Raw genomic sequence first — 15595 nt, 5'->3', positions numbered from 1 at the left:
CACTACAAAATGAATATTTTATATTAAATCATATGTTTGAGGGCTGCAACAATACTTTAAAGATGATTTAAAAATCTAACTCTTAAAAAGTCATGGCCCAGCAAGTCAACCTCTGCCCGCTAGCAAAGGAAGTAGTCTTTCAGTCCAATGAAAGCCAGAAAAGAAACCAGTCAAGCTGTGCAAATCTACAACTAGGAAAAGACAGTGTAGGTAAAAAACTACTATCTCCACAAGGACAGCGGTCATATCCGTCCTGTTGATCATTACATCCTAGAAGAAAGCTAGGATGGTGGACACTTAATAAGTAATCGCTCAATGAATGTACAGGATCCTGCTGCTACTTTTTCAACAAACACAAGTTACAAAACAAGTCATTCTTCTGTTAAGAAAAAGAAATTCTGCCGAAAAGAATAAGGCAGATCCATACTGATAATGTAGGAATTGTACAAATACTCAGTGCAAAGTATTTCTTGCCAACTTTCCTCTTCCACTACAAGGGAATCATCACACTAATGAAACTGATTTTATTACAAATTGTCAGTTTCTCAGATTTTTTTTCCCATGGCCTGAAAGAATTCCAAACCTTCTTTTGAAACAATCATGAGGTGCCTCAGGTAAAAAAGTGCCAGGTGACTCTGACCAATCCTTGAAGGTTTTCCTATCACCTAAGGCTTTAATGGCAGCAGACAAACTGGGTTTACTCTTAATTCTGCTTAAATAGTTTGCTTAAATGTGTGAACTTGGGCAAATTATTAAACTTTTCAAAGCTTCTATTTCATCTTCTGTAAAGTGGGGTAATGGTGACACGTGAAATGAAGCCATCCTCTTAACGCACTTAGTACAATATCTGCCACATAAGTGGTCAACAGCTATGATCACAATTATCCTTGGGTTTTTACTTCGATTTTCTCTTTTAACAAAACCTCCTAATTCTTCTCCTTATGTCTGAATTAAATATGCTACACTATACCACAGATATTTATATACCGGTATGCTACAGTCCCTTCTAATTTGACTAATCTGACTCTGACAAAATAAAAATCAATAGGCGAGGCCACCCTGGTAAGGTGTCCTTCTCTGGTGTGTAACTTACCACGGGTAGCGTGAGCCAGGTTGCCACAATGCGGTTGTTGATCCAGCGATACCAAGATGGGTTTATAAACATCAAAGGTAAAAAGGGACCCAGCATGAAAATGCTTCCAAAAAAGCTTCCCCAAAATAGAGTAAGTATAAAGTAAATCCCTCTCCATGACACCATGATTCTGAAAGACACAAAAAAAGGATATATTTTGTTACTATACATAGAACTGCCTAAATTCAATTTCAGAATGATACATATAATAATCTTTTCTTAAAGGGGCAACAAAAATGGCTCTGATAAAAGGATACGAGCTTGAATACTGTAGCAGTAACCCTCTTACATGTCCTACCAGTCTACCAAGTTGTCAGTACATTAGAAATGGATGCTTTCAACAGAGTAAATGACCTCAAAAAAAAAAAAAAAAAGCTGTTTAGTTTAAGAAGCCTTTGATTTTTTTCTCGTTATTAGTATTAACATAAAACTGTATATTTTTTTCCAAGATGTTATCCAACACAAAATTTTTAAATATTACAGAGTTGTTTTTTTTTAAATCTCTTACTATAAAAAGTAGGCTTAATGGAGTAAGAATTGCAGAACAGCTTCCTAAGGGTGACTATGCCTAAAAGTGATGGCACTTTTACAGAGTGCACTAAAAAAAATTTTTTTAATCTAGAAATATTAATTCTTTACATTAGAATCTAAAAGTAGTATCTTTGGGCAATTGGTCTTAAACTGACTTCTGCTTAACCTTTTAGCTCATAAAGAGCCAGACTCCACACTCACTTCCCTAAATTATTTTGCCAAAGGATTACTTTTGAGAATCCTTATAACCAGATGAACATAATATTGATGTTTTAAAATAAACTATTGGAAACAGTCTAAAATGAATATCTGATTTTACAACCTAAACTATATTAGAGCAAAAATATAGTTTGCCTGAAGACAATAACTGTTGGAAAACATTAAAACCATGAAAATAATAATGGCCTTAAAATTTATTTATTAAAAAAAGTTATCTTAAAAATCAAGACCTCTGATTATTTGAAAAGAATCACAACAGGAAAAAGAAGTAAAATTTCAAATGTCATGACAGTGTTATGTACAAAATCCTTCAAGGTACAAATAGAACAAATATCTACTAAGAACTGGCTTTCTACTAACCTCTAGATCTGAACTTCTAAGAAATGGGTTGAGGGGAGTGAGGGTGGAGAAAAAGACCACTGGAAAACAGTGGCCAGTATGCTCACACACAAGGCCCAGGATCGTCCGTATTCCTACACACCCTTGGCTTTGCTTTCTCTGAGGCTCAGCTCCTCCTCTTTGCATTAAAAGATACTATAGGCAGCTTCTCTCCAGTCTAACTTAAAGCATTTAATAATAGTAATAATAATAGAAGCTTCTAAATTCAGTATCCTCAACCCTTACTTCTTTTCATAACCCCCAACCCCTGCAATGCTGCTACTCTGTTTGAAACCACCCCCTCATCCCCAGAACTACCTTTTAAAAATCTGTTTCTGCCAATTAGCCATGAGCTAGTTCTCCATTTAGATACTCACCCCTGAACTCCCTAAAGGGCTGCACTACACACTGTTTCCATGTACAACTACCTCCTCATCAAAGGCTCTGACACGCGTCTTCCTCATTTGACATCGTTAAAAGAAACAAAAATTATAATTGAAGGAGCTTAGATATAATCTAATAAAATTTTTGAATTTACAGTGATGAAGCTGAGGACCAGACGAGTTAAGCTGACTTTCCTAAATCCATATAACCAGTTAGTAGCATCAAATCTTCTTTGCCTTTTGCTCCTCCCAGTATATACCATGCTACCTCTCTCCTGTAAAGGATGTGGGAATCAGAGAACTGAGTCAACGTTTAAACATGTATTTAAACATAAACTTAGATATAAAGAGATCATGAATACACTGGGATTTCTCAGACCAATTCTAATCCAAAATTACTTTTCCATTCTACTCTTATTTCCTCCCTAACCTCTCAATTATTTGTTCAATGATTCAGTAAACATACAGAGAGATTCCTACTGTGTGTCAGGCACAGTGCTGGTCATTTGGAGATACAACAGTGACTATGACAGACATACCAAGCTCTCACAAACCGAATGGTCTCTCCATCTCCTCCTTATGAACTCTGCATGTAATCTAGCCCTATTCTTTCTCTTCTTCCAAGTCTCAAGGATTTGATAGAAAACTTAGTTAAGAATTATATGAGCTACACATTTATTTAGAATAGTTAAAATTAAAAAAAAAAAAAACTGACAAAGCCAAGTCCTGGTAAGGATGCAGACCAATCAGACATCACATACACTGCAGGTGGGAATGCAAAATGGTATGGCCATGATAGAAAACAGCTTTACAGTTTCTTAAAATGTTAAATGTACAATTACCATATAACCCAGCAATCCCCACTACTGCATATCCAGGACAAATTAAAAACTTACGTTGACACATAAACCTGTACACAACTGTTTAGAGCAGCATTATTCATAAGTGCAAAAAACTGGAAACAACCCAAATGTCAAGTCAGGGGGTGAGTCGATAAACACATGCTTTTGTATCCAGAGAACTGAATCCTACTCAGCAATGTAAAGACAAATGACTGATACATACAACATCTGGGGTTAATCTCAAACACATTATGCTGAATGAAGGAACCAAGGCTCAAAAGGTATGATTTCTTTTTAACTGTATGATTTCATTCATATGACATTCCGGAAGAGGAAAATCTGTAAGGAGGGAAACAGGTCAGTTGTTGCCAAAGGTGACGGGTAGGGAGAGGGTTTGACTGGGAAGGCACAGCACAAGGGAAGTTTTAGGGGTTGAGGAAACAGTTCTTATTTCCTGATCGCAGTGCTGGTTATACGGCTGTGCATTTTATTTTTACTGATCTTTTACTGTATGTAGATTAAGAATTAAATTAAAAAGATTATGCTATAGGAGATAAAATCTGATAGAATATTCATTAAGCTTTTATGATGTGGGGAATTCTACATGTCTGGATTATTTCAATTATAATAATATCTAAAATATGTCAAACTTTTAGAATACGCCAGGCACTGTTTCATATATTTTAAACATGTGAACTTGTTTAACACTCACAATTAACCCTGGTGTAGATATTTTCATTACCCTACATTTCATATGTAAGGATATTGAGGCACAAAGTGGTTAAAAAACATGCTCAAGATTATACAGCTAGTAAATGGCAGAGCTGGGATTTGAATCCGAGTAATTACGGCGTCAGAGCATGTGTTCAGTCTAAAATGTTACACTGTTTTTTTCAAATATATTGCTTCTGTAATTAAACATACACACTTTAAAATAAGCAATATATAAAATCAAGATGTCACAAATCTAAACCAATTTTTAATACCTCATGCAAAAATTACTCTGAATGTTAGAGAAGTTCACAGAAACTTAGCAAATCTAGTGTCCCTAGTACTTGACATATAGCACACAAAAACTTGGGGAGAGCCAGGGATAGGAGTTGCCAGCTTTTGCTGGCAGAAAGTCTGGCTAAATAACTGGTAAATTAAACATCTAATCTTTTAAATCCTTTAAAATAAAAAATAAAGGCCACATCATTGAAAAGTAATTACAAACACTGTAATTTAATATTTTTGTGCATTCTTTGTATAATACTGATAGCATTCTCAAAAAAAGAAAAGTCATCTGGAAAAGAAATAACCATAGTTTTAAAATGGCATATCCATTTTATTGCCAAATACAGAGATATAGAACCAAACTGCAGATCTTCTTGAAAAGCTATGCCTACTGCACTATCCCAGGAGCGTTTTCCCTGAATACCGCTTTCCTTCTGGTGAGTTAGTAAGGTCTCTTACCCCACTAACTTTTAGCTCATAATCTCATTCTGATGCTTGCCAGGGCTGTCTAGCCACCTGCACTTGAAGTGACTGCAGTGCCAAGCAAAGGCAGGAACCGAAACAGAGCCCACCTGGACTTCCTCCTCAGCTGCATATATTATTCCTGGAGTATGACAGTGTGGGAGGACACTCCCTGACAAGGATTAATGGAGTCTATTAGGGATACTTACAGTTCCTTGCTCAGGAAGGAAAGATGTTTTACTGCATAAAATTTCGTTAATATTTGAATTGTTACATGAATTAACTATTACCGCTCTTACAGTCTAGTAGGGAAGCTAACTATGCTAAGAAATTATTGCAATCTGGTGTGATACATGCTACGACAGAGGTACGAAGGGGTGTTCAGGATAGATGAAAGTAAGGCAAGATGAGCTCTGCTAAAAGGGATTAAAGAAGGCACTAGACTCTTAGAAGATGAGAGATTGAGAGAGGGGAGAGATTAGTCCAGGCAGTAGAACAAAATATGCAGAGTCACAGAAACTTGAAACAGCGTGGCTTAAACAAGGAACTATAACTCATTACCTACTAATGAGATACAGAGTATACATCGGGGAGCTGCAAGAAGTCAGAAAGACATAGGTCCTAGGGACAAAGTGCACACAGTCCAGGCCAGGATAGCAAGAGTACCACCAGCAGCGTGTCACCATGGGTACATGACTCATGTTTTAGGATAAATGTTAAAAGTGACATGGTGCCTGTAAGCCTAGACCCAATAAAACCAACCTGTATACTGACTAAGCGTCTTAAAAGGAAAGAGCTTCTCTGCTCTTTGCGTGGGACTGCTGGCAAAAATCCAACCAGATATCAGAGAAGTCTGTGAGCCAGGAGCATCTGATCCAGCTCCACCACTCAACAGTCTGATGATCAAGACGTCACTGAACCAGGATGCTCACAGGTGAGGAACTACCTTTTGAGCACCTAATATTTGCCACATTACAGAAGGCTCTTGGTATTTACATATTTAACACCTACAGATGCAAATTTATGAACAACCCAAAGGTTCATGACATATAAGTAATCTATAATTTTGCTGAAACTCAATGCTGGAATTTGAATACTGCAAGGCTACTGTCAAAAACCAAATCATTTAGGTAGTAATAATCTGACCAACTATCCAGTAACCTAACCTCAATGGGTCTTTAGTCTGTTTTACTTACCTCATATGCATCATGGTGCATGCGTCCAATTTGCAAATTGGAGGTTTTAAAAAGACCTTGCTATAAACCTTGATAATGTCAAATGTGTCCTAAAATCAGCACTTGAAAAACATTCTCATCCACTTCAAACAAAAGCCTCAAAAATAAGATATTAGTTATATCAGTGGTATTTACTGGTGAAGAAATATGGGACTTGTTCTCTTTTCTTTGGGGGGAGGTTAATTAGGTTTATTTATTTATTATTGTTATTTTTAATGTACCTGACGTATGACCTTGTGCATGCTAGGCATCTACTCTACCACTGAGCTGTATATACCCTCACTCCCCCCTGGGACTTGTTCTCTTAATGAAAAGTGTCTACACTGTTTATACTGAGATAGGTGAGGTAACAAATCTATTATCCTCCCCATTCCCCTATTCCAAAAGAGCCTATTACCAAGGGCATTCCCAGAGAATGCAGAGGAGAGTTCAAAACTAGGACCAGTAAAAAATTTAAAAATCAAAAAGTAAATAATGAGTAATAAAAGTAACATAGTTAAGCATATTGTTTAAGACACTGTCTTCTCTGGAGAAGGTAAAGCTGAGTTTCTGGACTAGGGGATACACAGCTGAGGGCAGTCACTGCTCTAAGAACAGTGGGATTAAGTAACCATATACCTACTGAATCCTGAATCCTCACTGGGTGCTCAGATGGCTGCAGCAAGATTTTTCAGTCCTAGTCCAGTGCTCTCCAATAAACCTTTCTACAGTGATGGAAATGTTCAATAGCTGTGCTTTGCAATATGGTAGCCATTAGCTACACGTGGCTATTGTATTGAACATGAATAGCACAGCTCTAGGCAGATTTACTGGAGCGCACTTTCCTGGGGAATCTGACCAGACCATGAGGAAAGATGAAAATAGAGAAACACTGGGGGTTTCCTAATAAAAAGTCCACCTAAGTCACCCTACAGTGAAGCCCAAAGTTCACATAACCCTCACCTATATGTAATTGGCTTTATAAGCCCCCTATTTTTTTATTGTGAATAGATAACAAGACATCTGAGGAAAGAATTTAACATGACACTAGATACTAAAATAAATAGGAAAAAAAGTATACTTGAAAGAAAAACTATTCAGGTAGAAAAAAACTAACATTTTCAGAAAGACAAGAATAATATGTTATTGGGGAAAATTTTTTTAAGTAAAATGAAGAAAGGAGACATTCAGAGACTAAAAGGGCTATTGGAAGTGTGAAACATAGCAAATGTTTAGTAAAAACATGAGCAAAAATTAAAAACTCAACAGAAGAGTTAGAAAATAAAACTGAGGAAATCCCCCAAAAAGTCAAGCAGAAGATAAAGAGGTGGAAAGTGGAAAGAATATTAGACAACCAAGACAGAGGTCCCACATGCAAATCATACACACTCCAAAAAGTGAGAAATTGGAGGGGAGGAAATCAGCAACAGAATAATTCCAAAAAACTCCCAAGAGCAAAACATGACAGTCCATATTAATGAATTTACTGAAAGCTAGGATAGTGGAGGAAAACAAATGCTCACCAAGGCACATACTGTAATTTTCAGAATAGAAGAGACAATGGACATTCTACAAAACTTCTGAAGGAGATAAAAACAGGTGACATACAAAGGGTCAAAAATTAACACTGGCTTTGGACTTAGCAACAATACCAGAAGCAAGATGAAAACAGAACAAAGCCTATAAAATTCTCATGAAAATTATCCCATCCAGTCACTCTATCAATCAAGTGTAAGAATAGTAAAAACACTACTGCAAGGTCTCAGTTGCCTCATACAATCTTTTTTTAAGAAGCTACCGGAAAAAGGGCTCCACTAAAACAGTAAAAAAGACTGAGGGAGACTTGAAATTCAGGAAACAAGAGATCTAACACACATGAGACGTCAAGGGAACTTCCAAGATGATCGTGAAGGGAGCTCGCAGGATGACAGTCATGCACCAAACAGGGAAGGCATCCAGTGTAAACAAATTGGACAGGGGTACTCAAGAGAAAGACTCTTTGAAAGCTGTATCAACAAAATCCCTGCTGCCAAACAAACCATCTCTGAGCCGAGAACAGAACGCGCAGGTGAACCTGGCACAGATACTAATCTGTACCTGGCTTCTTGAACATGTGCTGGTAGAATTCCTGTCTCCCTTCCACACCCAACTGACAGATCATTTCATCTATCCTAAGTACTCTGCTTTGACCTACCCCCGAGAGATGCAGGGAAGACGTGCTGAATTTAGAAGCACAGAGTCCCGCCAGATGTCTGACTGTGGTGAGCCCTCCACTGTAGTTTTCCAGGATTCACTGAATCTGCCTTCCTCCAAAAAGGATCTATCTGGTCAGCCCTCTGAGAAGCTGAGGTCTGACCATCATCCAAAGACACTGTACTTTTAAGAGCCTTCATCTAATGGCAGCAGTGTTTGATAGATTATGCTTACTTCTCAAGTTTTCAAAAAATAAAAAATAAATATATTGTATAGGGATACATACATAGGTAAAATTTTAAAGTAAAAGAATGACTAACATAAAAGGATAACAGTTATCATGGTGGGAGACACAGGAGGCTTCTAAGGCACTAGTAATATTCTACTTAAGTATGGTGGCTATTTATATGTTCACCAACAATGACTTTTAGAATAGTCTATCAATGGAAATTTTTACCAGTCTGCACACACACCGTGTATCATACATTCTTCTAATTACACAGTATATTAGCAACAATAGCAGATATGGTTTTTGTGATTACCACCCTTGGTAGAAACAGGGAAGGAAAATAGCTTTCACCTGTTAATTCATGTACTTCTGTATTACTCTCATTTTATAAAAATAAACATATCACTTTACAATGAAAATATTTTAACTATAAAAAATTTAAGAACATGTTAATTAATCCAGGTTAGGATTATTTCTCTTTGTTGTAATTCCTAATCAAATACTCTGCCAGAAAAGGTAATCCTTGGGAATCAGTTGAGACAAATATGAGACAAGTCAATAATTTTTTAAGACTACTCCAACATAAATAATCAACATGTTGATCCTGATTCAAATGACAAAACCAAACAGATAAAATGAGTGTGAACACTAATGTCAATTACTACATATATGTAATAGTTATTATTGCAAAATGATCACTTTGCAATGAAAATGAAAATGTTTTAACAGACAGCTAAAGTAATCATAGCCTGATTATTGAGATTATTCCACAACCTGGAAGAATTTAACTGTTCATTATTTAAATAATTTAAGGCAGATGCTCTTTATGCTCTACTCTTATAAGCTAGATGAATACTTCACAACCAGACACAACTGCACGGATTTAGTTTTTTCACAAACATAAGTGAAATATTTATGAGCTAATTAATTTCTTTTAAATCCACCAAAACATTTTAAAATCCCTGGATGTATGTTAATTTGTATGACCTGACTCTAGTGAACATTTCTGTATTTTTCAGAATTCAGTAACATAAACACGTCTGTCTTGCCTGATGAAATGGTGTGCTGCTTTATTCCCCAATGACAACTGTATTTGTTTTCTTTTCGAGTCTCATAGGACAGGCTCATAGCTAAATTTAACATTCACTTTTAAGAGCAAAGATTATGGTTATTATTATCTCGTTCTCCTCTTACAATCCTGTATTTTTATTCTTATTGGCATTATTGCATATGTGTTTTATTGTAAATCACTTTAAATTCTTCTGGGAAGCAGATTATTAATTAAAAATAAATTTAGACAATGTCATCTATAGTGACCTTATTCATCTTTACATATTTTACTAATTAAAAAAAATCTAAGTCTCTACTAAAGCATAGTGTCAGGAAACTACTAGAAATTTGTATTTAAGAATTTATGTTCAATATATTCTGAAGATAAAGAAGTATAGTCCTATAATAAGGAAATCACCCAAAGAAACAATAAAAATAAGTCAAGAAGACAGAACTTAAAATATCTTTCCTTATTAATGAAGCACTTACAAGGCAACCAGGGGAATAAGATAATGTATAAAGTTTGAAAGGATAATGTATATGTTTGCTCTGGCACCCGTACCTGTTTAGGAAAACAACAGACAATAGCAGGAAAGGGACAAAAACTACAGTTTCATTCTTCCTGCAGCAGCACAAGAGAACAATACTTCCCCAAATACAAAAAGAAGGCACAAGGTAAGCAGCATTCTAGTTACGGGGCACTTAGAAGAAATAAAACCTGTTTACAAATTCTGATAAAGCACAAAGAGCAGAATGTGATCAAACTTCAGATCTAACCAAAATGAAGCAAGAAGAACTTTCAACTATTAACTGGATTTCAGTAAACGAGTCTGTTAACTCCCTGTCGGGGGAGTCCACTCTGAGTTCTTAGAACTGTACAATGACATCTGGGGTTATATAAAATGACACTGCTTATCTCTACTTCTCTCTTGAAGTTTATGAGAGAAGAAATTATCTGTATAAATATTCACAGAGCTCTACACTCTGATGCAATTCTTTTACTTAAAAATGTATTCAAAAGTTAATACTTTTTACTTAAAAATGTATTCAAAAGTTAATACTAAGAAAAGCATAAAGTATAATACTGTATGATTCTATTTATCCAAAGTTCAAAAACATAGAAACTAATTTATAACATTAGAAGGAGAATGGTTATCCTGGGATGTGTGGAGCCAGGGCAGTGACTGGAAGGAGCACCAGGAGGCTTCAAGGGTTTTGGAAACACTCTGTTTCTTACTTGGGTGCTAGTTACATATGGTGTATTCACTTTATGAAAATTCACTGAGCTGTATACTTGTGTTTTATGCACTTTTCTACATGTATATTTTAACAATATTTACCCCAAAAGTTATCATTTAAACTGGATACTTAAGTAATCCAATTTGATGTATGCAGTTTACAGGAAAAAAATACAAATGGTCAAGTCAATGAACATAAAGTTCAACCTCACTATTTTCAGCAAAGTGCAAGTTAAAATAATAAAACACCCTTTATTTCTTCTTAAAGGCTGGGGAAAATGTTTAAGTCTTGCCTTTGATATTTTAAAAATCATTTAGTAGTATGTTTGCCTTCATAACTGGAGGGAATGTAAACTTTAGAAAGCAAACTGATAAGTTGCTATTATAATTTTGAATGCCTACCATCATAAATCCCTTCCAGTATCTATCCTAGAGAAACACTCAACTCCAAGTACAAAGATGTTTCATTGTAGCATTGTCTGTAACCAAAAAAACCCCCAAAAAACCAGAAACATAAATGTCCATTGATGAGGAAGGACTAAATAAACTGTGGTACATTGAACATTATTATGAAACACTATGCCAGCAGCTAGAAATAATGAGGTCAAGCTATATTTTCTAATGTGAACAGCTTTCCAAGAGGTATTGCAAAGTGAAAAAGTAGATACCATTTTGGAAGTAGGGGAGGGGAACCACATTCTCCCCACAAAACCCTATATTATATGGCTTACATAAGTAAATGTAAATACACAGAAATCTGTCTAGAAGAATACATGCCCATGATACTATGGTGGCCTTAGTGAAGATGGAAGAGGCTGTGACTAAGGATGGTGGTCCAAGAGGAATAGACCTTCCTATAATGTTTTTTAAAAAGAGAACATTTCCATATGATACTTAAACAGTAAAAGGAAAGAAGGAAGGAACAAAGGGAGGGAAGGAAAGAGAAAGGTATAAAGAAGCATAGCCCAAAAAAGTCAGCTTGCTGGTAATGCCAGTTCTTCCATGATCCCATAATCAATCAAAGTAAAAATGATTAAATGTTGAGGTAGAAATAACCCATACTGCTTAGCCAAATTACTGTCTGCCATAGTTTAAACGCAAAGTAAATTTTTACAGACAACTTAAAAACCACTAAAAATATAAACTGAGATAGGAATGATAAAGCACCCTAAGTAATCTAAACCTACCCTGGCACCCCCAAGGATCCTTGGCCTAAAAAAGGTCACTCAAAACCACCAATCAATTTACTTTATAGCAATTATCTCCATTAACTTGAAGTTTAAGCTCATGTTTTGCTTTTCCCTTCATGAGACACACAGCTAGCCAGTAAAATGTATAATTAAAGAACTAAGTGATGGAGGTACACAGACTGTCAAAGCAAGCAAGGAGTTTACTGAAACTCTTCTTATACACAAAGTATGAGCCCACGAATATATACACATATACATAAGTCTCATAAGGATAAAGTTCAAGCAGAAAAGTTATTTAAAAAGTTACCAAAAATAGAATGTTCATTTCTGACTCTACCCATGTCTACTTTAGTCAAAAGTATACTCTTAAAAAAAAAGAGAGAAAAAAGAATACCTAAGTTTACCAAATTTTTTCAATCATTTCATTTAAACAGAGAATATGTACCAATTAGAGTCATTACACAGTCATTAAAAACTCATGATATTTGCATTTTCAAACACTAACCAGGTAAGGTCCTACAAAGAATAGTAACAGAGTCTTTGCCCTCCTAGGGCATATCATCTAGGTGAAGAGAGAACAAATGTGAAAAGGAAGGAGGGAGGGAGGGAAGCAATGCGAGGAAGCATATTATTAAATGCCAAATTCATGAAAAAATCAGTAAGTGTGACAATCACTGTAAAACCTTAGAAGTTTTACAGTTAATGTAAAACCTTGGAAATCTAGAGCTAGAATTAAGATCACCAAGAAAGTGAGGAGCAGAAAAGCTGAGGGAACTGACTTGCACTCACAGTGGGACAGCCAGCGATGATGGAACTAGGCTAAGAGTCCCCCATCTCCAGTTACCAGCTCAGCGTTCTTTCCACTACAAAAGGGATCATAGAGGTCTGAGGCAATCAACTAAAACATGCAGAAGGAATTAAGACGCAAACAAGCCTGGGCCTGGAGGAAGAATAGCACTCAAGCTAGAACAAAAAAAGAGAGAAAATAAGGCCAACTTCTTAACACTATTCTTTCTGGTGCACACTGCACAGTGATTGGTTACTCATGGGGAAGTTTTTCCAAAGTCCCAGGATTTCTGTTCGGTTCTCTTTCTCTGAAATTGTTTCAAACAATATGAATTATTAACAGCAAGCATTTTTTTAATATGAAAATGTCACCAATTTTTTTTCTGCATAAATGGCAAGCATACTCACTACATTTCAACAATTTCCTGTTATTACACAAGGTTTCCTTATAAGATGTAAATGTTAAAACCACATACACCCACACTAAGCAGAACACTACTACATGAAATCCTTTCAGAAAGACTGGTTAGTATAACTCTATTATACCTCTTACCTGTTATTCAAGAGACTACCTTCCTGTTCAAATTACTTACTGTAGTCCTCAAAATGTTAAATATAGGGTACCATATAACTGAGTAATTCCACTCCTAGATATATAGACCTAATTGAAATGAAAATATGTGGCCACACAAAAACATATACAAGAATGTTCAAGGGAGCATTATGAGCATAATTCATAATAGCCAAAAAGTGGAAACAACCCAAATGTCCTTCATCTGATAAATAAACAAAAGTAGTATAGACATCAGTGGATATCGTTCAACAAAAAAAAGGAATGAAGTATTTGATACATGCTACAACACAGATGGGAACTTATGCTAAGCGAAGGAAGCCAGTCACAAAAGTCCACATATTCTATGATTTCATTTATATGGTATGTCCAGAATAGGCAAATCTACAACAGAGACAGAAAGTAGATTAGTGATTCACTAGGACTCAAGGCAGGTGGAATAGGAGGTGGCTATTAAAGAGTATGAAGTTTGGGGCTAAAAAAAAAGTTCTAAAATCAGGCAGTGGTGATGGCTGCACAACTCAGAACAGTCTCAAAGCCACTGCCTTGTAGGCTTTAAATGGCTCGATTGTATGGTATGTGAATTACATCTCAAAACAAAACAGTTAATTAGCTGAGAGGTTACCAAGACATGAATAACCAGCCCTACCCTGGAGCTCATGAAATGCTGAAGGAAAAGAGAAATTATGATGATAACTGCCACCTCAGAAATTAAAAACAAAAACACATACAAATGAAGCCAAAGAACAAAAGGGACAGAATAAAATCAGAGAACAAAGACCAGACAGAAATACATAAAAATGTTACCAGTGACTGCCCCTGCATAGTGAGACTATAGTTGATTTTTTTTTCCCAAATTGTGTACAAAGAGTATTATTCTTACATAATTAAGAATCCCAACAACATTTATTTCAAAGGGAAAAATCAGGAGCCAAGATTTCTTATATTAAGAGACTGGATAGGCTGCATCACTAATAAAACAGTAAAAGTAGAGTTAACCACTAATGAAAAGTATAAAACGTGAATTTTACAATATTTTTAAAGACATTGGTCCAATGTTTCTCATAGATCAAAGAGCTGATATTCTGCCATCAATAATTTTTTTCTAATATAAATTACTGGTATCCTGGAAAGCATAAAATACCACTGTTATAAGGGAACATCTAACACGTGATTTGACTGGACAAGGAATAAAATGTTTTTCTTCCTGTTTCATATTACAATTCTTCAAAATAAAACAAATTAATCACATTATTTCTAAAATAGTTATTTTATTACCTTTAATGAAAGACTTAAGTTACAGATTAATACAAACTGAACGCAAAAGCCACCATTTTGTCAAATAAAATAAAGTCAACTATCGTTCATAGTATTTTTTTCCTTTAATAAAAACAAAATGAAGAATATACTTAAACTGGTTTTCTTTTTACAATCTATTCTTCATAGAGCAAAGGATAGTTTACCCAGAGATGATTCATGGAATGTATTCAAGGGTTCATAAACCCCCTAAAATTGTAGGATAAGCTGCATTTCATATATATATTTCTTCCTATAGAGAGGATCCCCAACTTTTGTAAGTCAAAGATAAGACACTACTGCTTTAGAGAAATAGTTGAATGGCAGCCTAAAATGGCCTTCTGTTGCAAGGCTTAACTCTCAAGAAACTATGCTGTGTAATTTTCTTTCATGAAACACAAGCATCTAGACAAATGAGGTAGAAACCAAGGATAAATTATATACAATCACTATTCTAGACAAAAACTTTAAAGTTAAGAAGAAAACCAACAAAGTGTTGCAGGCAAAGGTAGAAATATTACATATCATAACTTTATTTGTACTAGACTTTGTCTTAAAAATATTTGAAATGTCTTTGTTATTTAATACCTCATAATATGAATCGAATCAAATAATTTTTGATTCAAGGTATTTCAGGTTGAAATTCATTAACTGCTGTTAAACAGCATGGAATTCTGAGTGAATGCTACAAATGTACAAAACTTTTTTTCGGACTTATTCTGAAAGACAACGACTGGGTTTTGGTTCATGTGTAAAAGTAAATTTTATACAAATAATAACAGTGTTAATATCCAAAAAATCTGCTTTGCTATTAAAACACTACTTCTGCAACCTTTATTCCTCCTAAACTTGCAAAAATTAAAAATGGAAACTAACTCTAGAACT

At 35.3% G+C, this 15595-nt stretch overlaps 1 protein-coding gene across 4 annotated transcripts in view; it reads right to left on the bottom strand.

Moving 5' to 3' along the window:
• The window catches only part of LCLAT1 (lysocardiolipin acyltransferase 1), a 162782-nt gene that overhangs the window by 97987 nt on the left and 49200 nt on the right, over positions 1 to 15595 (bottom strand). For 3 of the 4 annotated variants that reach the window (XM_045511767.2, XM_010948437.3, XM_074378674.1), the window contains exon 2: positions 1094 to 1262. In XM_045511767.2, the coding sequence (XP_045367723.1) occupies positions 1094 to 1258 (165 nt within the window). In that variant the 5' untranslated portion in view covers positions 1259 to 1262. Of the gene's footprint in view, positions 1 to 1093; positions 1263 to 15595 lie in introns of those variants that run through there. The other variant, XM_010948438.3, reaches the window with a different exon arrangement.

Source organism: Camelus bactrianus, chromosome 15, assembly GCF_048773025.1.
Source record: "Camelus bactrianus isolate YW-2024 breed Bactrian camel chromosome 15, ASM4877302v1, whole genome shotgun sequence".
Taxonomy (NCBI): domain Eukaryota; kingdom Metazoa; phylum Chordata; class Mammalia; order Artiodactyla; family Camelidae; genus Camelus; species Camelus bactrianus.
This window is presented reverse-complemented; position numbering and strand designations above follow the sequence as displayed.